At 51.8% G+C, this 22,843-nt stretch overlaps 1 protein-coding gene across 3 annotated transcripts in view; it reads left to right on the forward strand.

Annotated features, from left to right (window-relative positions):
- EGFR (epidermal growth factor receptor) overlaps positions 1-22,843 on the forward strand; it is a 140,786-nt gene that overhangs the window by 87,239 nt on the left and 30,704 nt on the right. For all 3 annotated transcript variants that reach the window (XM_037041114.1, XM_037041111.1, XM_037041113.1), the window contains exons 2-12: positions 9,651-9,802; positions 10,632-10,815; positions 13,204-13,341; positions 14,832-14,900; positions 15,767-15,885; positions 17,534-17,675; positions 19,590-19,706; positions 20,534-20,660; positions 20,753-20,826; positions 21,574-21,664; positions 22,125-22,324. In XM_037041114.1, the coding sequence (XP_036897009.1) occupies positions 9,651-9,802; positions 10,632-10,815; positions 13,204-13,341; positions 14,832-14,900; positions 15,767-15,885; positions 17,534-17,675; positions 19,590-19,706; positions 20,534-20,660; positions 20,753-20,826; positions 21,574-21,664; positions 22,125-22,324 (1,413 nt within the window). The remainder of the gene's footprint in view (positions 1-9,650; positions 9,803-10,631; positions 10,816-13,203; positions 13,342-14,831; positions 14,901-15,766; positions 15,886-17,533; positions 17,676-19,589; positions 19,707-20,533; positions 20,661-20,752; positions 20,827-21,573; positions 21,665-22,124; positions 22,325-22,843) is intronic.

The raw sequence follows: 22,843 nt of genomic DNA on the forward strand, positions 1-22,843 counted from the left end.
GAGGGACCCCGAGATTGAGAAGTGGCCTGGGAGGGGAGGGGACCAGAGTTCTCGCCCAGCCCTTGTGACTCCACGGCCCTGATGGGTGTCAGTAGCAGTTTGCTTGTTGTTCTGTAGTCAGAAAAACATGTTGCTTTCCACTTTTTTTTTTCTGTTTTTACTTTTCAAATCCTACGTGACAAAACCGTGAAGTGATGGTGTGAGTAGTTGTGCCGAGGACCTGACATGTTTCTGGGACTTGAAAGACAGCAAGCCACTCAAAACTCTAGGGAGATTGTTTCTCTTCTTTCCACTGCTGCCCACGCGTCCACAGCAGCGAAGGGACGTGATGCCCCCACACAGGGCAGGCGCTCGGCCTGAAGGAGCACCGAGCAAGCTCAGGCTGGGGAGCAGCTTAGAAATCCCAGGCAGGTGTGCCAAATAAAGAAAATCTTTTAAAAAACAACAACAAAAAAAGCCCTGATCCATGTGGCACAGTTGGTCAGGACTGGTCCCACAAATCAAGGGGTCCCCGGTTCTATTCCAGGTCAGGGCATGTGCCTGGGTTGTGGATTCAAGTCCCCAGTAGGGGGCGAACTGGAGGCAACCAATCAATGTTTCTCTCTTACATCAGTCTCTCCCTCTATTTCTTTCTCCCTTTCTCTCACTCTAAAAAGAAATACATAAAATATTTTTTAGAAAAAAGGAATCTTGGGCGTGTCAGCTTTGTCGCCTCCGCTGACTGCCTCCCCGTCTCCATACCCTTTTCTTTCCCAAGCACCCCCTGGTGAGCCACAGGGCTTCCTCCCGCCTCCCAGTGGCCTCACTTCACTTTCCAGCTCCTGCAGGAACAGATAGTTCCATGTTTAATGCTCAGGGAGACTCCAGATCTGCCCCTGGTCTTAGGGGTTCCCCTGAAGGAAGCCTCAGAAGTCCTCTGTGAGGTCCCTGCACGTCATCCCAGGCTCTCCTCTGGTTCTGCAGAGGGCTCGGAAGCCCCTGAACAGCAGAGGCTGGGCGGGACCCTGGCTGGCTGAGGGACCAGGCAGGTCCTTCCCAGGGAGGTGTGCCGAGGGGAGGTGACCAGGGTCCTTGCTTAGCTGTTTGGTGGTGTCATTAGTTTGGGGGTTGTGATTTTGAGGGTGTGCGTGGTTTTTTTTCTGATGCACATGGGTAAACCAACTTAAATGTGTGTCTATTCAGAGACACAGCCTGAAAACACACTGTGGAATAGAAACTATTTTTTTTAAGATGGGTAACAATAGAAGAAAAATTCAAAGGACATTTAAACCATCTTGGGTGGGGAGCAGACAGGTGGTGCCAGGTAGAACCCGAACAGTCAGTCTGCAGAGAGATGCCAGAGAGTTCTTGATCACCCATTCTGGATCAGAAATCTCTTATTTCCTTGCCAACAATGAGAACTTTGTCCCATAGGAAGAATGGCTGGGGAAGTGACTCTTCTGGGTACCTATTGACAAATCCAGAAAGGGTCACTTGTGCCCCCAAATTAGAATATGGGCAGTGACCCAGAGAAGGGGAGGCAGGGAACAAACCTGAGAATTGGAAGTCAACTTCTTTTCTTGGGGTGGAAAACCGGGGGACCGCATGTGCTGAAGTCACCCAGGCTGGCACTCACAGCAACTACTCTTTGACTGAGTGGGGACTGCCACGCCCCCCTTCACTCAGTAAGGAGAAACATGCAGTCCCCGTCCCGGACACCTGGGGGTTGGCGATTTCTCCCCTGTCTGGCTCGTGGCCCCTGAGCACGTCCCTTGCATGGCTCTGGGATGCCCTGGGGTTATTTCATGTGCGAATTCATCTCCCCAAAGGGCCAACAGAGTCCCTTCGGGCAGTGAGTACTTCTGACTCATTCTTGGCAGCCGTTGCTGTGCTGCCTTATTGATGATGTTTCAGCTGAGTAAGTGAACGGACGTGGCCCTCGTACAGATCTCGGGGCACATGTGGAAGGAGCCTTCCTCGGCAGCCCCACGTGGCATCCAGATGAATTTGAGAGGGACAGCTCCCTCGGCGAGTAAACAGCCCAGCGTGGGGAACATCGTTCCGCCGGCATCCTCAGGGAGTGACTCGCGTGCGCCTCAGGAGAGCACAGGACTGAGGTGTGTGAGCCGGGTAGGCGCTGCCCCCCTTTGCCTCCACGTCACCTTGCTGGGCATGACATAGAACAGAAGGCATGTCTAGGAAGAGGAGAGCTGCAAGAAGGCCATGGGGATGTGGGAGCTGTGGGCTTGTCCTCACTGCCACCAGCTCTCTGTGGGTGTGGTTATGTTGGAGGTGAGAGGGGGTGGCAACTGCAGGCCATTTGTGTCCACCTTCAGTCGGGACTTGACAATGGCGTTCAAGCCGTGGTCTCAGACACTAACCCCATTTGGGACTTCCACATTTCCCACATCTTCGCCAACCCCTCCCCCACCCCATGCTTCCCCATTGGTTCAGGTCTTCTAGCTTTCAGGGGCTGGCCACCTGATGAGGCGGGCAAGCCCATCGGAATGCAGTGGGGCCTCCTAGGGTGACCTCTTGCCCATCAAGGGGCAGGCAGGTTGCAGCGGGAGCCCCCCAGAGAGAGCGCTCTACCTTCCTGGGGTGCAGGGGGGGCGTCAGCGGGTGCTGCTCCTGCCTGCGCACTAGCCGGTCTAGGGCTGCACATCGGGGACGACACACATCGGACACAGATGGGAAGCCCTGGTGTGGCAGTGGCAGCAACAGAGGCCTCAGTGGCTCAGCCAACAGACGCCTGGAAGGGAAGTGGTGTTATTCATCTCCAAAGTATGCCCATGTGTGAAGAGAGTCCCTGGACGTGAGTCAGCAGCGGTCCCCTCGAGGAGATTAGGGAAACAGGACCCAGGCCAGAGCAGAGGCACTTCGTCATATCTCCAGGAAGGAAAAGCCAGGCGCACTGTTCGTGTTGTTTGTGTTTCCACGTGCAGAGTGTGCGCACGGAACCCGGTGTTCTGTCTTCCTCCGGGGCACCCCACTCCATGTCAATATTCAGTCAAGGAACATTCCGGCCACATGTGTGTCGGAATCTGTGGAACCTGACGTAGCCATGAGTCTTTGTTCAGTGCTCATCCTTGTGCTTAAAATCCGGACGGACAGTGACCGGGGCTGCCAGGCCGAAAGACATTGCTAAGCACGTAGTAGGTGCTCAAGGGGATTTATGGGCTTGAATGAATAAAAAGAGAAAAAGATGTTACTCTCTGACATCTTTTTTAGTCCGAATCAGTTTCTGATCATCCAATAAGAGGTCCAATTCATTTCTGATTTATTAGCCATTCAACTACCTATAAAAATGGAATGGATTGCCAGGTCTGTGGTTTAAGATTTTCAATTTCTGTAGTTAGAACCTTTCATTGGACAACAGCCTGTAATGGTAAAAAGCGATGTATTTTATTTTAGACTTTTAAAGCACCCCAAGTCCCAACACAACTCCCCAATTCTGCTGAGTCCATTTAAAGTTTGGAAAGTCCTCGGGGTGTGGGGGTCGTTGGCTAGCATCACTGAAGACACGCAGGCAGCAATAGGTTTCAAGTTTTGTTGGCTGTGGGTTCTGCTACGGTAGGGAGATTGGCAGTGCGTGAAGCACTCCCACACCCATGACCTCACTCTGGCTCACACCTGCCCTGCTAGATGCATTGGGCTGGTCTCATTCTAACCAGTGAGACCCAGAGAGCTGAGACAACTGGCTGGAGACCATCCCATAATGATACGTCACACTGATAGAGAGATGCCAGGTGATTCCCTGGAATCATATTCCACGGTCCCTCACAGAACTGGGCCATCTGGTTTCAGAAACCCCAGTTTACACCCGAGAGAGTGGACACCGTATGCAAAGCACCCCCTGCTCTCCTTGGTGTAAATTTTTTTAAATCATAAACTTGGCTTGGGGTTGTTTTCATGGCTCGGAGAGAACCTGGGGGTGGAAATCAACCGCTTTGGGTGTTCTGGCCCCTAAGTCAAAAATAAAAGAGATGTTATTTTCAAGTCTTCTGCTTGTTAACTTAATTAGAGTTACTTTCGTCCACAGCTGTGTTGGACACGCTAAGCCTTGGCCAGTTCAGTCCAGTAGGCATATTATAATTGCAGGGCAAATTACCAAGTACTTGGGAGGACTTCGGAATATTCCACGTGCGTTTCCAAGTTGCAGCGTAGATCCAAATTCAGCTCAACAGCTATCTATGGAGGCCTACAGGCTAAGAATTCTTCATTAGTTATAAAATTGAATGCGATAAATGAGGAACCACTGAAAAATGTAAAGTTAGGGAAAATCTCCACAATTATCATGAGACTTATCCCACTTCGCAAAGCCTCTGGATCACCAAGACAATGTAAATGCTCTTTTCTACTTACTTTTATTGTTTTCCTAATAACTTCATTATGACTCAACCGTAGAGTGTCTACTTTTCTATTCTTACAAACTGTTGCGTGGGTTTTATAGGCTAGTCTGGTACTATCCTCACATTTTATAACACTTTTCTAAGGGATGAATTTACTCCATGTTGCCCAAAACCAACATGTAAAAGCATATATTTATAGATCTAGAAGCCAGCTCTGTGCCATGCATGGCCCTTTCCGGCAGTGGCCTTAAGCAACGATTCTGAACAGTAATGATGCGAATAAAGCACAAATTCGTTGCCTGCCTGTCTGACACATTCCGTATATAGCACTTCATTATTTGTCAATTGTGTCTAATTTTTAAAGTGCTCTCACTAAGCCTCTGATCGTGAATAATGGAAAACTTTGAGGCTCTTAATAGCTGTACATGGTCACTTCTCCATTATTTTTCTTTTTGAAAACCCTGTATTTTATTGAAATACCCATCTTCTGCCCTTGTTCATCACCGATTTTTGTAAATTTTATCCTTGGTGTGTAAAGTCATGTATGGTCAGTATAGAAAATTTGAGAAATGAAAAAATGCCACAAAAACGGGGGGCTGGGCTGGGATGGAAGTAAAAGACAGAAAACTGTACTTGAACAATAATTAAATTTTAAAAATGCCCAAAAAAGAAAGTTTGAGAAATGAGGAAACTATAAGGATGGCATTTTTTTAATGTGCGATATCTGCTTCAAAAGGAGGCGCTCGTGAAAATGGGCCACAGCAACTCAGGAGGCGCCGGGGAGAGGCCGACAGAGGCCCCACGGCCTTGGCAGCCGCCAACAGGGAGTCGAGAAAACAACAAATTAAAACAATTACACATTCACTCAGGCAGTTCCAAAGGCGTCTGAGTGGATTTGGGGAAATCTGGAGAAACTTGTTTCAATGTTGTGTCTCACCCAGCAAAGCAGTTTTGTCCAGGCATGTGGGCAAAGAGGGGTGTCTCCCCCCATAAAGACACGGGAGAAGGGCAGACTCTCCCCATAAAAGAAGGGGCATTTTGAGACTAAAGGGAGGCAGGTTGCGCCTATTCTCAGTTCGAATACATTGCAGGGCTCTTGGTAACTTCCCATGACACACTTGCCTGGATCTGTCACTCAGAGTGGAAGGCAACTCATGAAGGTCGGAGAGTCCCGAAAACACTGCGCTGTGCAAGTAGCCAAAAGGGCAACATTGTGGCGTCCCACACACACAGTCCTAAGCCCAGCAAGACTGTTTTGAGTGCGAACCGGAGGGAGTGCTGGTTTGTGGGGCAGGGATTGTCTGGGGGAGGCGCAGGAGGAGCTCCCTGGGGTGACAGTGTGGCTCTGTGTCCTGGGAGGAGGGTAGGCTGCACAGGGGCGTGCACTGGGGGCCACTCGTGCAACACCACACTTCAGACTGACTGTGTCGCCGTGAGGGGATGTGACCTCGGCAGCAACTGCAAAAAAGTATTGAACTAGAGGCTGTGGCTGGCCTGGTGAGCTGTACTGGGACCCATCCCTCCCTTTAAAATGCATCAGAGGAAAATGGGTCGATTCGTGATATAGCGAACAGAGTAAAATGTCACCAAAGCTTATTCGCAGTCCAGCTCTTGCATCTTTTCTCTGCAGTTACAGATCTTCCTCCACAAATTTGAGGAAGAAAAGCTAAGTGCTGGTCAGGGGCTTCCTCCCGGGGCCCACGCTGCCCTTGACTCAGTCAAATTTGTCTTCAGGTGCTCCGGGGGCAAAGCACATCACTAGCATTTGGTGAGGAGCTGCTTCCAAGCACTTCCAACTGTCGAATGCGCAGCACTAAAGCAATATTAACCTTCTCTTCGAAAAAATTGCTTAAACACCCAATCCTAAATATGTATTTTAAGGACATTCTTAAAGTTTAATGTGTTCCTCTCTCTCTCTCCCTCTCAGTGAATATTCTACAGAGTAACTCTGCTTAACTCTGGACATTTGACTAAGCCTACCTGCATATCCAAACACCCCCACATCAGACAACACCTTATGGCAGGTGTGCATCCACCGACATCCCGGCATCCGTCCACATGCACCCTGTGTTACATTACTGTCCCTGTCTCAGTAGTTGATTTCACCAAAGTCGAACCTTCTTCGCCCAGCCTTCAGGGCAACTCTGGGAGGCGCGTATCATTTTCACCATGTCTCTGTTGGAGGGAAGTGGCGCAAAGAGCTGTGGGAAGAAATTCAAGGTCACTTAATGAGGAAGAGGCTAAACTGAACTGTTCTCTAGGGTGAGTTAAGAGGCTCTCACTCTTTGGAGTTTCCTCTTAAATCTTCCAATGGGTCTGTGATTTTTACTTTTTTTTAAAATAAGTTTACTGATTCAGTGGTCTCACACTGAAGTGTTCTCATTGCTGTATTCCCTGACGTGAGATGTTGGTTATAAACATGGAACCCAAATTACGCTGAGTTCAATCAGCTCACGGCGACCCTCACCCTACATTTCCCTTGGATGCCGTTGTCCCCTTTGGGGCAGATGGTAGGAGAAAGCCTCCTAATGACTTCTTTGGACACTTCCGTACTTACCTCCGGAAAGGGGATTGAGGCAGAATTGCCTTAGGCTGACTCGCATAGACATCAGCTGCTTGCTTCTTCTCAAAGATGAGACCTGCTAGACAGTGGGGCATTCAGGGTCCTTTGCAACTCTTTTACCGTTATTAAAAACATACATAAATAATGGTCAACATTTTGCATGATGCTTCTTTAAATATTTACGCCTATTTCCTCAAATAGGGTTTCCAACCTGGAATCACCCTGACATGAAATATAAGTATATTTATTTATTTGTCCAATGGGTTCCCGAAATGTTTTCTGAATTCACACTCACATCAGTAATCAGTAGTGTTGCTATTATCTTCCAAACGTAGGGCCTTTTTTCTGAATATCAAAGTAATCCCTGCTAATTGTAAACCATGATGACTCATGAGGGATATTCATCAAATGAATACTTTCAGGTGCTCATTCGTCACTTTTTGAATGAATGCATGCATGCACAAGTATAGCCTTCTTGAAATTAATTTTTTTTCTGTAATAAAACAGGCTAGCCCTGGCTGGTGTGGCTCAGTGGATTGAGCGCTGGCCTTTGAACTGAGAGGTCGCCGGTTTGATTCCCAGTCAGGGCACATGCCTGGGTTGTGGGCCAGGTTCCCCAGTAGGGGGCATGTGAGAGGCCTCCAGTTAATGTATCTCTCACACACTGATATTCTCTCCCTCTCTTTCTCCCTCCCTTCCCCTCTCTCTAAAAGTAAATGAGTAGAATCTTTAAATAAATAATCCATAAAACAGGCCAAACGTAAGTGGCACGTTTTCACTGTTTATTGCCACCAGTTGCTTCCTGATTGACTTAATAATAAACACCCTTTGGTTCAGCTGAGAGGAACGAACAAGCGGACATCCTTGATCATTCCAGAGGAGAGCAACGACTGTTGTTTTCCTCGCTCTGTGTGATGAAGGAGCCTCTTCTGAAACGTGTCGTAACCCCAAGTTCTAGTCCACACTGTCCACCCGGCTGGCGTGAGGGCATGACCCACGCTGTGGGGACCAAGACCGTAGCCCATCCGTTAGGTTGACATTCAGAGAGCACGGTCTCCTAGCCAGGAAAGCAGGGTCTGTTTCCAGGTGTAGTGGTGGGGAGATCACAGGTTCCTGTCACAGCCCTGTAACCACATCTGCAGTGGCATTTGTAGGGACCTTGGAACTGGGAAATCGGTATGGCCCCCTCTGCACGCCTTGCCACCAACTGGATGCAGTGGCTCCCAGCTGAGGCTGCAATCGAAGTAGCCTGGACTCCAGGGCGGAAACAGCATGGAGACGCCGGCCGCTCCCACATTGAGGGTGGAAGAATCACAGAGCCATTCCGCCCCAGGAGCCAGCCCACCAGGGCTCCATCTTGCCGAAGGGCAGAGTTCCCATGCGAGAGTTCTCTCCACCTCTGAATTAGAATGAGACCCCAGCAGGGCAGGAGACGGGGAACCCCACTGGGTGGAAGAGGAGATGCGGATTGCTTCCCCCGCCGACGTTGGTGTGAATGCTGGGGGCTGCATCCGCGGTGTATGAACTCTCGCTCTGCGGCACCGAGACACTGAGAAGCCAAGACAAGCATCGGACGGTGCTCATCACACAGCTCCCATGAGGAGGGACCAGAGAAGCCTGTAAAAGGGCAAAGGAGTTTAGAAAGAGCTCCTGAAGAAAGTCCCTGCCTGTTGACTTTGGCCTTGTCTTTGCATTCAGCCACCTGGTTACTGATCTCGGTCCTGCCTTTGCAAACTGGGAAGAACCCAGCCGGTTCTGGATCACACTCCAAAGCCAGAGGCCCTATTTCTTCACTCTGATGAGCACCCTGGTTCAAAGTGTAGTCCCCGAGCAAGCTCCTGCTTCAAAGCCCCCAGCCTCTTTGTGTTTTGAGATGCCTGCCGAAACCTGTCTTTTAAAGAGCTGGGTCTGTCCGTGTGGCTTTATTATAATCCTCTCCTTCACTTTGAAATACAGACTACCACGTGGCTAACTTGGTCCCCTAGTGGTCTGTGTTTTCTGCATTAACTTTGATAACTTCAAACGTGAGGGAGTCGAGGCCGCCCAGGCTGTGCCGGCCGGGCAGCCCTGCTTTGCAGGCTGCGTGCGGAGGGAGAGTAGACAGACAGCAGGGTTGTGCGTTTCTCCGGAGCTGCGTCCGTTTGTAAGTGTGTTTTCCTTTGGTTGTCTACTAAATCTTGTGGAATTAGACCTCCCATTTGTTTTCCGAGGCAATCGTTTAGAAGGGCACTTTCCATCTCTAGCCATTTGGGTTCTAATCGACACTCTCGTTGTGGACTTTCGACGGGACGATGCTGTGGTCAGAAGATAGTGCCTAGTGTACATTATGTTTGTAAACAGGCTTTGGACACCTATAATGCAGCATGCTCTCTTTTTGCAAAGTAAAGTGTTCATCCCATAGTTATTAACTCAACGTTGTAATTATATTATTTTTATAGGCTTTATGATCTGTATTCATTTTGCCTACTGAAGCACTGACAGACTATTTTGTCTTAGAGATTTTTATGAAATTCCATCTGGGTCTCCTTGAATTTGTAACCTGTTTAAACAAGTTCATGCACTACAGAAGCGAGCTCTCCCTAATTATAAACTGCGCCTTATAAAACCTGGACATGTTTTATCACATTTGCCTTGATCAGAAAGAACTAATCCTGTGCGTGGCTGAAGCACACAGAGTCAGTTGAAGTTTGTGAATTTTGCCCACTTCAGTTGCGCTCTCTTCCTGGGCATTTCACGGGGTCTCTCTCTCTTCGCAGTGTGCCAGGGCACCAACAACAAGCTGACACAGCTGGGCACTTTGGACGACCACTTCCTGAGCCTCCAGAGGATGCTGAACAACTGCCAGGTGGTCCTGGGGAACCTGGAAATCACCTACATGCAAAGGAACTACGACCTTTCCTTCCTGAAGGTCGGTTCGGTGAATGCACTCATCTTACCCGAGTGTCAGAGAGGTAAAGGGAGGTAGAGGAAGGCCTGGACAGAACAGACTGGACGCAGGTCTGCTCCTGCTGCGGCAGTTCTGAGTCCTGCGGAGCCCTAGATGCAGGGTTAACAAGAAGGCCACTCTACCAGAAAGAGTCAAGGCCTAAAAGAGTATCAAAAAGAAACGGGCCAGGCTGGCATTCTCCTGTCACCACAGATGCCAATAGGACTCTCTTAACCATGGCTTCAGCCATGGTATCCTGGTAGACTGGCTCCTAATTTAAAGAAGAAAAAAACTTGCATTGGCATTTCCCATTCTCTTGGTGTGCACACCCCCACCATGGCTGATCGGTCAATGCCCACCGCTGCTCCTAGCAGCTCTCACAAGCCAGGAGGAGCCAGCTCCGTAGGCTACAGAGTTTGACAGTACTTGAACCTCAGATTTGATTGGCTTCCTTATGATTTTTCTTTGTTTATTTTTTTAATGAGAAAATAGGCAAGACAGGCACAAAATAAATCAGTAAGACATTCCCATCCTCATGCGAGTGTGGTGACCACCAAGCAGAACCAGAGCCCCAGCACTGTGGTAGAGCGCCAGGGCCCTCCCTTCCCACCTGCAGGCTCGAGAGGCACGGTGCAGGAGTGACCGAGGGTCCTGCCACCTTCCATCCCTCAGTGTGGCCACCAATGGGCACTTGGCAACCCCATGTCTGTATAGTTCAGCGAGGTGTCCTGGGCGCTGGGGACCCAGTGGAGACCTGGCGTTCTTGAGTTCCTCCAAGGAGAAACACCACGTTCCTGTTTCATCTCCGCAGACCATCCAGGAGGTGGCTGGCTACGTCCTCATCGCCCTCAATGTGGCAGAGAAGATCCCTCTGGAAAACCTGCAGATCATCAGGGGAAACGTGCTCCTGGAGAACACCCACGCCTTGTCTGTCCTGTCCAACTACGGGCCCAACCGCACGGGGCTGCGGGAGCTGCCCATGCGCAACCTGCAGGGTGAGAGCCGGGGCCTGGAGGGGCTGGGCACACGGAGGGCTGCCCGCGTCCTCCCTTCCTCTCAGAGAAGACGTCCCTTCACCCAACACAAACGCAGGGCATGTCGGCCGCGTGCAAGACGCGGCAGGGGGAAATCGCTGGGAAAGATGGTGAACAATGAGACAGGAAGGGAAGATGGAACCCAGGTGCCCGTTACCCCATGTTCACGGGGAAATATCCCGAGAGGCAGTAAGAAATGGGAAAGGGTCTTGGAAAACGAGGGTATGACCAGAATGTTTGTGCCCAGGGAGAGAGTAAACCACCAGTCTCATTACCTGGGCCTGAGGTGCAAGGGGCATGCATGGAGAGCCATGTTTGAGTTCGGGCGAGGAGTGAAGGTATCGAAGCGGACGATGGAGCTCTTGTGTCCAGGACGCGAGTGCGGGTCTTGGGGCAGGACATGATGGAAGGTGACACAAGAGGTGGGAAGTTGGGGTTTTTTTTTAATTGAACATGACAATGATTGTGCCTTCGCCGTGGGGCAGGTACAGTGCTGGGCGAGTTAAATCGGTAATGTCACTGAACACCATGCCTTTTCCTCAAAGCCCCGGCTCCATCCCTCACCAGCCAGACACCCTGCAGTAGGTTCCCTCCGTGTCTCAGTCCCCTCATCGGCAAAATGCAGGTAACCATGGCAACACACATCCATGGGTTGTTGAGACAGTTGAGTGAATTACTGTGGATAAAGCGCTTATGCCCTATTTCTATTGTTGGCACTGTTTCTGTCATTGGCACTGACATTGTATAAATTCAAATTAATGTTACTAAATAATTCCTCAGTGTGAATTACTTGACATTGGTGATTAGCCCAGTGCCAGTCACAGAGGGAGAGTCACCCCTCGTTGGAAGTAAACACAAAAGAACAACTGCCTCAGGATCACCTCTTTCTCTTCTCGGCTGCCCGGCAGGGACACCTGAGTCTCCAGCACCTCGCCACCTCCCTTTCCTTCCCACACGTGCCAAGGGCAGGCATCCTGTAAGGCCCCACCTCCACCTTCCATCTCGGCACCGTGGTCTGTTGCCCAAACTGTCACGGCACCCTTGACACCCCTCTTCTGCATTTCCAGTTCCGACCTGCCATAAAGGGCTCATGCACTCGGCTCTGGCCCCTCCCAAGAGAATGCTTTCACCGGGCTGACCCATCGCACCTCTGGCTGGGCATCCAGGGCTCCACAATCTGGCCCTGCCCAGCTTCCAGCCCACCTTCCTGATTCCTTCATTCTCCACCCTCCGCTAAAGAAACTGCCCCCCATCCCAGCCTCCATCCCTGCCCCGTCTTGTCTGCCTGAAACCCACAGTAGCCCACCATGTCTGCACCTGTCCACATCCCGGGAAGCACCACTCTGTCCGACAGCCTCTGAGGTCTTTCCAGGGAGAACCCTTCCTTTTCTACATTGTTGCTTTGTGCGCAGGTACCTCCATTCCTGCCTACAGGATGCCAGGCACTACTTAGGTATCTGCACTTAATTTGTGGCAGTCATAAGGCCATTGCGAGGGTTAGATAATGCACGCAAATTATGTGCTGTGCCCTTCTGTGAGCACGTGCCCGCCTGCTGTGCACCCTGTCTGTCCTCCCGTGCCCATTCTCAGACAGAAGCCAGCAGAGCAGGCTTAGTCTTGCTAACTCCACAGCACTGGCTACAGTATTTTGTGCACTTAATTCATTCAGTACCTGTTACATTTCATGCCACTCCTGCCACACTCACCCTCTGCTCCGGCTTGCCACTTCTTCATCACCCCTGGTTTTCACGTCCTGCCACGTCTTCCTTGGAAACACTCCTTCAGTCCCGCACACCCTTTGTATCCCTGGTGTTGGCCCTGTCTTGTCATCATACACACAGATTCTTCTTGATCCTGGTTGCTGTCACACCGCGTCCCCCCGAATGGCTTCAAAGTCACCACCAGTATCACCACCCGCACCTGGCATCCCCCGCCTACTATGCTGGCGATTGCCGTCACCCTTCATGTCCCATCTGCCCCTTCAAATCAACATCCTAGTCATTCCAGGGCAGCCTGGATCGGCTGACTGGGAATGAGCATTTCACCGCACGTGCGTCATTGTGCTGTGCCTACTGACTCAGGCAGGCACTCCCTTCCCCACCGAAGTTCTGCATTCTGATCGTTCGTGCTTCAAAGGCCTGATTCAGGAGAAATCCGAACTCTTCTATGCTCAATCCCAAATTCATTTCCCACCTGCCCCCACTGAAGTCCAGGGGTGGGGAGTGGGGGCCGTGCTCCTGTGCCCGCTGGAATCTTTCTAGCAGAAGGCAACCTGGAAAGAAACGCATGTCTGCCTCATGTGAACTCAGCAGAGACGCCACGGGCTCACTGGGGTCCTTTCTTGCGCAGAAATCCTGCACGGTGCTGTGCGATTCAGCAACAACCCCAGCCTCTGCAGCGTGGACACCATCCAGTGGCAGGACATCGTGGACACCAGCTTCCTGGGCAACATGTCCACAGACTTCCAGAACAACCCATCTGGCAGCTGTGAGTAGTAGGCAGGGCTGCCGGGGCTGGGTGCTGGGAGAAAAGGCCCCGTGAGCAGGAGGTCCCATTCACCGAGGGCAAGAAGGGGCAGTGGACAAGCCATCTTCCCCCTGCAAGAGACCTGTTTGAGGCAGAACAGGACTAGAGACAGGATGTGAATTCACTGGCCGGCACATGTCTTTTTCTCTTACCGAGAGATGCTGTTGAGCATTGTCATCTTCACTACTTTTTCTGTGTAAACCTATCACGTGCATATAGTAGAAATTTGAAAACTATGGTAAAGATAAGAAGTAAAAATAATGCAGTAGCTCTATACAGACATAGTCACTTTGAACATTCCTCCGTGTTACATAGGCCATTTCTTCTCTACGTTTCTTTCTCTCTTGGTCTGTCTGCCTCGGCCTCTCTCTCTTCACAGCGCTGTCCACTTAGGGTCCAGCCTCACCATCTTGCACAATTCTGAGGTGCACCAGCATGGCGTTCATGCCCTTCACCCCTGGGGGCCATTGTGAAAAGTGTCAGTCATACTCACGGGGTGTCCAGGGTCAATAGTTCCATGGTATATTATCAGCGCTTCACCTTTAACATCTGAATTCTTCCAGAAACGAAATCCTTCCCAACTGTGGGAGACTGTGGGGCACGTACTAACACCTTGAGGTGACTGTGTCATCACTGGAGGGCAGACCCCTTGTTACCAAGTCGGGCGGTCCGCCTCCTTTCTGTCCACAGACAGGACAGCCTTCAGATTTCCCAGTGCTGATGAAAGCAAACTGCAGCGAACGAGATCAGACACCTCTGTGGCTGTAATTTGTGGTCAATCACCGAGTATGAAAACTGCAAAACAGATGGATTTCAGACAGTAGTGCACAAATCTGCAAAACTGCAAAACAGATGGGAGTGTTTTCAGACAGTAGTGCACAAATCAATAGCTGAGGCTTTACATCGTCAACCAAGGGAGGACGAGTGGCCCTTTGAACAGGGTCTGTGCTTCTCTCCGCCTAGGAGTCCAAGGGCTTTTAGTTACTGGGCCCCAACCCCCCAGGAGGCCCGGCCCACCCCCCACCCCATGAGTGGACACAGCAAGGCTGCAGTGGGTGCATGCCGACCCCCCAGAGTAAATACTCTCAGTGTCATTGAGGGAGGTGCTGGACACGTCTCCACGCCCAGGCAGACTTGAAGTCTGGACCCGGGTCCATTTAAATCCCAGGCCCCTGAGCTGTGAAGTCAGTAACCTCTCTCTGCCTCAGTTTCCAAGGCTGACGTGGAAATCAACACAGTGTGTGGGTCCACTTTTTTTTTCCTTATGAGTCTTTCCAGTCACCCCACAAACAGACCCGCCAAACAGAGGGACAAAGAATAAGAAGCTTGAAAGCTACTCCTTGTTTCTAGAACACCACTTTGCTCCCGGGCCTGGGGAGGGGGTCACCAGTTTGTCCTCGTGTGTTCCCTGTCACCGAGATGGGGGTTGAATGGCCACTCTTCCGTTTCAGGCCAGAAGTGTGACCCGAGCTGCCCCAACGGAAGCTGCTGGGGTGCAGGAAAGGAGAACTGTCAGAAACGTGAGTGCGAGCAGCCCTTCAGGCACACGCGGGGTCCCCTCCCCTTGCACACGGGTGCTGGTGTTGCTTTCCCGTCGAGGGCTCCGAGAGGCACCTTGATTGCAGGGCCAGACCCAAGCAGACCTGCAGCCGGCCAGTGCTGCCAGCCCCTCCCCACCCCTCCAGGCAAACAAGCCGGGCCGGCTATTCTGGGCCCTCCGGCCAATCAGTCTTGAACAAGACAACCTCAGCCGAGGCTGCCAGTCACTCCCGCTAGTCAGCGTGTTTGGCAGGCCTTCCTGGGGACGCAAGGCCGGTCTGGCCACCCGTCCCCCCCCACACTGGGGACCCACCTATGCAGACGTGTGAACAGCTTTTTCAGGAGGGTTTTTCTGCGGGAAGCCGAGTGCTGGAGCACCGGTGGCCGAGGGACCAGGGATGCGGCTGCTCGATAGCTGACTGCCTGTCCGTAACAGACCACCTGGCCATGGTGACGTGGCCGTCACGTCCCTTCAAACCCTGTTTCCAGGCTGGCATTTTTGTCATTTGTATGTGCTTTTGTTTCCCCCAGAAACTCAGTTAATTCTGACTAGTATTTAATTATTTAGCAGGTCTTAAAGTCCAGGCTTGACCTGGTCAGTTCTCCTAAGTGATTAAGAACAAATGGGATTTAAAAAAGCAGAGGTACCAGAACGAAAAGTCACAGTTTCATGGAATCTGGCCCAACAGGCCTGTCTGGGACGTGAACAAGCCGCGGGCGGAGTCACTAAGTCCCTCCTTCCAGTCACTTCCTCACCCCTGGTGGGCGAGGGCCCTCTGCGGTATCTGGGGCGTGACCCCCCATCACCCTGGCTCTTCCACTCACCTCGACTTCTGCTCCTTTCCAGTGACCAAAATCAACTGCGCGCAGCAGTGTTCAGGGCGCTGCCGGGGCAAGTCCCCCAGCGACTGCTGCCACAACCAGTGTGCGTCCGGCTGCACGGGGCCCCGCGAGAGCGACTGTCTGGTGAGACCCCCTTCCCGCCAGCCCCCTCCCCCTGGTGGCACGTCCTCTCCCCAACCCCAGCCACACTGGGCAGCCTCCAGGGGTTGAGATGTGCAGATTGACATTTGTCCTGGCAGACCAGGGCATGGCCCCTCAGCGGGAACAAAGCCCCTGTTATTGGCCTGCCTGCCCCACTTACTTTGGGACCTCGGGCAAGTTCTACGGCCTCTCTCTGCATGGGTGTCCTGCCCTGACGGTGACAGATAATAGAGTGCCTGGGTGTTACATGGTCTAAATGACAGAACGCAGGTGGCCCTGGGCACTGAATGAGCACTAGAGTCTAAGTACAAGTTGTTTGCCATACAGCATTTGTGGCCATTGTTGTCACACCCTTTACTCTTTAACCGATCCCTCGTCTCAAGTGCAGGGAGCTGACACTGCAGGGGCCCTGAAACACAGACGGAGGTGTGGGGAGGCCCATCCAGAGGCACAGAAATCTCGAGAGCGGTCTTCAGCCCCCGTGGCCCTGCCACTTCCCCCACGGCTTGGGGGCCGCCTGCCTGCATCCCCACACACACCCGGGGCCTTAAAGCTCTTGTTTTGGTCCCTGTGGCTGCAGGGGGCTCTCCCAGGAGACTGGCCATCCCAGTGGGCTCTGGGAGGCCCTGGGGCTGCCCCGGGGGAGTCCTGGGGTCAGCGCCAAGGGTGCTGGCGAGATCTTTGTGGCTTCTGGACAAGGAGGCCAGCCTGCAGTGGAATCCGAAAGACACGGGAGTTGGGGAGGGAGAGGGTTTTGAGTTCCAAAGGCCGTAGCTGCCGCCGCCCATGTTTTGACTCGGGCACTCGAGGCATCAGGCTGGTACTTTCCAGTGGCGCATCTCTGCTCAGGGTCCTCTGTGGGGTGGCGATAAACTCTCAGCTGTGGCCTGGTGAAGAAATCCGGGTAAACTGAGTTTAAAAATAATGCCCCTCTTCAGTTCCCACCCCAGAGGATGAACTCCTCTGTCGTTTCTTCAGATAATAGAGATGTATTTTCCCATCAACATAATTGATCATCGTTCAGACAGTGTATTTAAGAAAAACCATGCTTTTAAGAGAAGGGTCTTTCTGAGGCTCCTGAAAACACTGCTTTAGATTTTTCTGCTGTACCCAAATGCCTGAACTGTGACTTGAGGCCCTCCCTCAGTTTACCCCTGCGTGCCATCCCCCCTGTGACAAGCATCAAGCTAAAAATATACGGTTTCAAGGGGAGAGGCAACAAGCATTTACTTCAGATCAAAAACAAACACCAATTCGGGAAGCACCGATTCAGGCAGAAGCCCAAACTGTTCCAACGGGGAGACCAAGGCGAGGAGTGTTTGCGAGACGGGGAAGGGGACAGTGACGTCGGTGGCAGGAAGGTGTTGGGGTTGTGCAAAAAAGTGAACGTAGGGACACTAATTTTAAACGGTGTTTCTAATTTTCAGTCAAATAGTCATAACATCGACTTCCTTGTCATCCTCGCTCATAGTCTTTGGGGCACCGCGCTGCATCGGGCCCCATCCAAAGCTGCGGTGCCCTGCCGAACATCACGAAGGTTCGAGGTAGAAGACAGGCCAGGCCGCTCCTCTGGGTGGTGGCTCCGGCTCCGCTTTACATCACGTCCCCATTCGTATCCCCTCTCACACAGGTGTGCCGGAAGTTCCGGGATGAAGCCACATGCAAGGACACCTGCCCGCCACTCATGCTGTACAACCCCACCACGTACCAGGTGGACGTCAACCCAGACGGAAAATACAGCTTTGGAGCCACCTGCGTGAAGAAGTGTCCCCGTGAGTTCGTCACACTCGAAACCCTTTCACCATCAGGCTGTGATTCCCCGCATCCCCTGTGGGAGCCCATGGGGCCTTGTCGCGGGTTGGTGGGTTTGCCGCACCGCCAGGCATGTCCCTGGGGCCTGTCAAGGGCAGACGGGGAATAAGCGGCTGCCACTCTGCTCACTGGGTGCCTCGTGCTGGGGTGGCCAGGGCAGGACACACCCCTGTGGTGCGGCCCCCGGAACCGAGGTCCAGCTGGAGGGGTCCAGAACACTCAGCTGTCTGACAGGTGCAAACCCATGGCCGTTGGGCCCTTCACTGTCTGGCTCTTGCTCCAAACGGGGGTTTAATAACCTGTATTAGGGGCGTGTGTCGGGAGACCTGCCTCCTGAGTGGAAACAATCCTGGTGAACCTTGTGCACTTAGGAGAACCATAGAGGGCTTCTGTTTATGTTTGTTGTTTTTTGGTTTAATTACTGGGTTTTGCTCACCTGTATTTGCCGTGCACTGGTGGTGACAGCATTTGCAGTAATGTTGACACCAATGACGTCCTCATAGAAAAAGCACCGGGTTGTCTAATGAACAAGCTTTAGAGACCAATCTGGATTTCTCAGAGGGGAAATGAACAAAGAAATAAACTTCTAAAAACAACAACCGAGGGAGCATTTGCCCTACCAGACGAGCAGAGATGAACAATGTTAAATTCTGTGCAGAAGAAAAAATAACACGAATAGAATGATAAGCCATTGCTAGGCAAGGGACAAAGATAAAGAAAAAATTGTCACAGTTATGACACAGGTACACTCTCTGAGAGAGGGATTAAGAGGTGTCTGGAACCCCAGGAAAGCACACAGAGCCTAAGAGAACAAAAACAGACAGTTTGCGAGAAAAATGACGGACGTCCGGGAGCCGTGTTTGAGCACCTACTCGGAAGGCCGGAGCAGGAGCACAGAGAGCTCCTGAGAGCATTAATATTTGTGTTCATATCAACACCAATAGATTACAGCAAGGGCAAGGGGAGGCGAGGAAAGGACGGATGTGTCCAGCTGGCCCGAGTGCCCCACTGGCCACAGGGCGCTGGGCAGGGCCAGCGGCAGCCCCAGGAATGAAACGAGACCTCAAGGGTAGCAGGGTTGACAGAGGAGTGTGGTCTTTGTTTAGGGTCACGTGTTGTTAATAAGTGTTCAAGCTTTAACCATGAGTCCTGAGAGTACAACCCATAGATGACTTCTTTACAAAGCTNCCAGGAAAGCACACAGAGCCTAAGAGAACAAAAACAGACAGTTTGCGAGAAAAATGACGGACGTCCGGGAGCCGTGTTTGAGGACCTACTCGGAAGGCCGGAGCAGGAGCACAGAGAGCTCCTGAGAGCATTAATATTTGTGTTCATATCAACACCAATAGATTACAGCAAGGGCAAGGGGAGGCGAGGAAAGGACGGATGTGTCCAGCTGGCCCGAGTGCCCCACTGGCCACAGGGCGCTGTGCAGGGCCAGCGGCGGCCCCAGGAATGAAACGGGACCTCGAGGGTAGCAGTGCTGACGGAGGAGTGTGGTCTTTGTTTAGGGTCACGTGTTGTTAATAAGTGTTCAAGCTTTAACCATGAGTCCTGAGAGTACAACCTATAGACGACTTTTTTACAAAGCTGTAAAGAGTTAGGAGCTTGGGAGTGGGCACAGTGTTTTCTCTCTCACACATCTGTCGCCTGCCTGTGATGAAATATCTCTGTTCTCCACATCACGCTCTGGAAAGCTATTAAAACTCTTGAACTTGCCTCCTTTTCAGTTCACAGCCTTTTATTCTTTGTGCTTAAACTAACCAAAATGAGAGAACAAGGGGCCCTTGTCATCAGCCCCATTTCAGGAGGACACGCACACCCAGCCACCTGGTGCCCCTGTCACCACCTGCCTCTCCTTGTTCCTCCCGCAGGTAACTATGTGGTGACCGACCACGGGTCGTGTGTCCGGGCCTGCGGCTCGGACAGCTACGAGGTGGAGGAAGACGGCGTCCGCAAATGTAAAAAGTGTGAAGGGCCCTGTCGCAAAGGTAGGAGCCCAGCCAGCAGGGCACAGGGCGGGGCGGGGGGTGGGGGGGTATGGGTCTCCCCCAGGACGCAGGGCTGGTTCTTCTGCGCCTGTCGGCTCCTCAGCAGCCCTTAGGAATGATTTGAGTGAATCCCTTTCTCCGGGCTCAGAAATATGTTCTTCCCTTTACAACTGTGCTCTAACCTGGGAGTACCCTCAAGGCCATGTCATCAGTCCCTACCCTTTATTTTTTATTTCATAAATTTTGAAATACCTCGAAACAGCGCATTACTCACACACTGAGCACGCATGCGCCCTTCCCACACATTCCCCGAGCTTCCCTGCCTCGCCACATTGCCTTCACTGCCTCCATGTCTGTGATGTGTGTGCATGTGTGTGTGTGCTTCCCCCCCGCACCTGGTGAAGATTATCGACCTTATCCCCTTTCACACCCCTACCTCTGTCCGCGTCCTTTCCCTGCAAACTGCGAAGTAACTAACAAAAGATAGCTTCCCACTCATCTCAGGGGTGCCCTGGCTCACTGCCCTTCTCCAGTGTTTTCGGGGGAATTTGCACTTCTCCCCACCGTCCCAGGAAGTCACCTTTCGCTGATTTTCCACCCAGCATTCAATCAAGCCCGAGGAGTTGCATTAGAATGCCCCACCTCTGTACTCTTCGTTCACGAAGAGCCACCGGCCAGTCGCCCCCCTTTTTCCCTCCGTCGGTGTCTGTTGAGTGAAGGACTGGCAGTCTGTCTCGGGGGGACAGTTCTCATGCTCCCACTGGCTCCGAGAGCCGGGCGAAAATCGGTGTGCGTGAGCGGGACTAACACTGGCCTTCTCTCCGCAGTCTGCAACGGAATAGGCACTGGAGAGTTCAAGGACACCCTCTCCATAAACGCCACGAACATCAAATACTTCCGGAACTGCACGTCCATCAGCGGGGACCTCCACATCCTGCCGGTAGCCTTTAGGGGGTGAGTTGCAGACTGCGTCACGAGCTATGTGCGCTCCGCGTTACTGAACGGTAGAGGCGGATGATGGTTAACCCTTCTGTGACTCGTTTCAGCGACTCCTTCACACACACGCAGCCTCTGGACCCCAAGGAATTGGACATTCTCAAGACCGTAAAGGAGATCACAGGTGGGCGCCACTCGGCACTCGTGGGGCCCTGGAGGGAAAGCAGGGCTTGGAGACAACATGTGGCCCTGTTTTCTCCTTTGGTGGGTCACCGTTCTTCTGAAATCCTCTCATAATGACTCCTGAGTTCTTGAACGTTTTCCAACAATGTAGTGTCCCCTGCACGTGAGGGGCAAACACAACACACAAAGACGCAGGTCAGGGATGACTTGTATGTATGAATGCAATCAACCTGTCATCCCCCGCCCCAGGCCAGCTGTCCCCATGGCCCAGTGACTCCCCTGAGAGGAGGGAGAAGGGGATAACCTGGGGAGGGACCTCCACATCCCTGTTCCCCCAGCAGGCCGCTCGGGTGTGGGACTCCCATCAAAGCCCTGCTTCCTTCATTTCTAAAAAGGGAATAATTCAACCTAAATAACAAGACCATTTTGAGGGTTTGAATTAAATAAGAAAATTATGTGTGTGTCCATGTTGGTGATAACAATTCAATACATAGCTACCCTCAAGTATCAGGGGCCCACTTGGAATCATCAAATATGGAGCCCAGTGAGGCCTGCTGTGGGCAGCCCACCAGAATTGCACTCAGGGTGGGGTGGGTGACAGGAACTCTGTGGCAGGGGCAGGAAGTACCCTGAAGCCTTGGCTGGCATTTACTTGTGTGTGTACACACTCAGTGAAGACGATAAAAAGCATCAGGTCAAATGCTCACTTGTCCTGCTCATGCGTCTGAGCCTCTCTCCTGCCTCACAGGGTCTCTGCTGATTCAGGCCTGGCCAGAAAACCGGACAGATCTCCACGCGTTTGTGAACCTGGAAATCATACGCGGCAGGACGAAGCAGCAGTAAGTGGGCCCGGCCACCTGGGGGACCCTTCCTAGTGCTTTTGTTTAAAAATAAGACGTACACATGCAAGTATCACAAAGACACTACAGGGACCTGCCCGACCATGACCCTGCGACTTTCAAAGCTTGGTTGTTTGAGAAGTTAAAACATGTTCTCGATCCCCAGGCAAACTCAACATGCAGTAAATAAAATAATGACATGAAGACTTTTGTTCAGCCTTTAGTCAGCCCCTGGGATTAAAGATACTGAAGGAACAAGGAATCAGCTTCTCCCAGGAGGAACTTGAAAAGACACTTGGAAATTTCAAAAGTAGTACTGTACACACCTTTGGCCATGACACTTGTCCCTGGAAAGCAGTAAAGCTGAAGTGGCCCAGAAAAAAAAGTAAATCTTTTAGTGGTGTTATGTTTTTGCAATATGTTTTTTTTTACAATGTTAGTTTTCTTCTCTCCAACTTAGTGGCCGGTTTTCTTTTGCGGTGGTCGGGCTGAACATCACGTCCTTGGGACTGCGCTCGCTGAAGGAGATCAGCGATGGCGATGTCGTCATCACAGGGAACCGTCACCTGTGCTACGCAGACACGGTGAACTGGAAAAGGCTCTTTGGGACCCCAAATCAGAAAATCAAGATCGAGAAAAACAAAGACGGAGCAGACTGCCGTGAGTCATCACTTCGGAATCAATGACATGCCTCTTATTTTGAGGCAGAATAGTGCAGGGCCATTTGCAAAATTTACATTACTTTTTTCCCTTCCTAAAGAAGCCACCGAAAGGAAAGCCATATACTCCCAGCTGTGACGCTGCTGTATGAGGTTCATCATATTTGCTTCTAATTCACTCTCATTTCGTAGGGCAGACTTGCCTGTTGCTGTAGGTTGTTAATTGGAATTGATTAGGTTACCTTCCAGGTATGGGCTCCTGCCTGCTCATTTTGGTCTCTCACGGCTGAGGCTAACGCACAGACACACTCACGCACTCGTGTGTGCACGCGGTGGAGCCCAGGTTTCATGTTGGCATTGCCCATCCTGCCTCAGTCGGGTTCCGTCCCCTTGTGCTGAGGCCTGGCCCCAGCGGAGGCAGATCTGAGTTCACATCCCTGCTCCGAGACCTTCATCGGTTTCCTGCCTACCTTTAGGCCCCACCTCACTGACTCGTGAAATGGAGAGAACGAGGATTCCC

The sequence above is a fragment of the Sturnira hondurensis genome, unplaced genomic scaffold (assembly GCF_014824575.4).
Source record: "Sturnira hondurensis isolate 20B ecotype Veracruz unplaced genomic scaffold, ASM1482457v3 Scaffold0002840, whole genome shotgun sequence".
NCBI lineage: Eukaryota > Metazoa > Chordata > Mammalia > Chiroptera > Phyllostomidae > Sturnira > Sturnira hondurensis.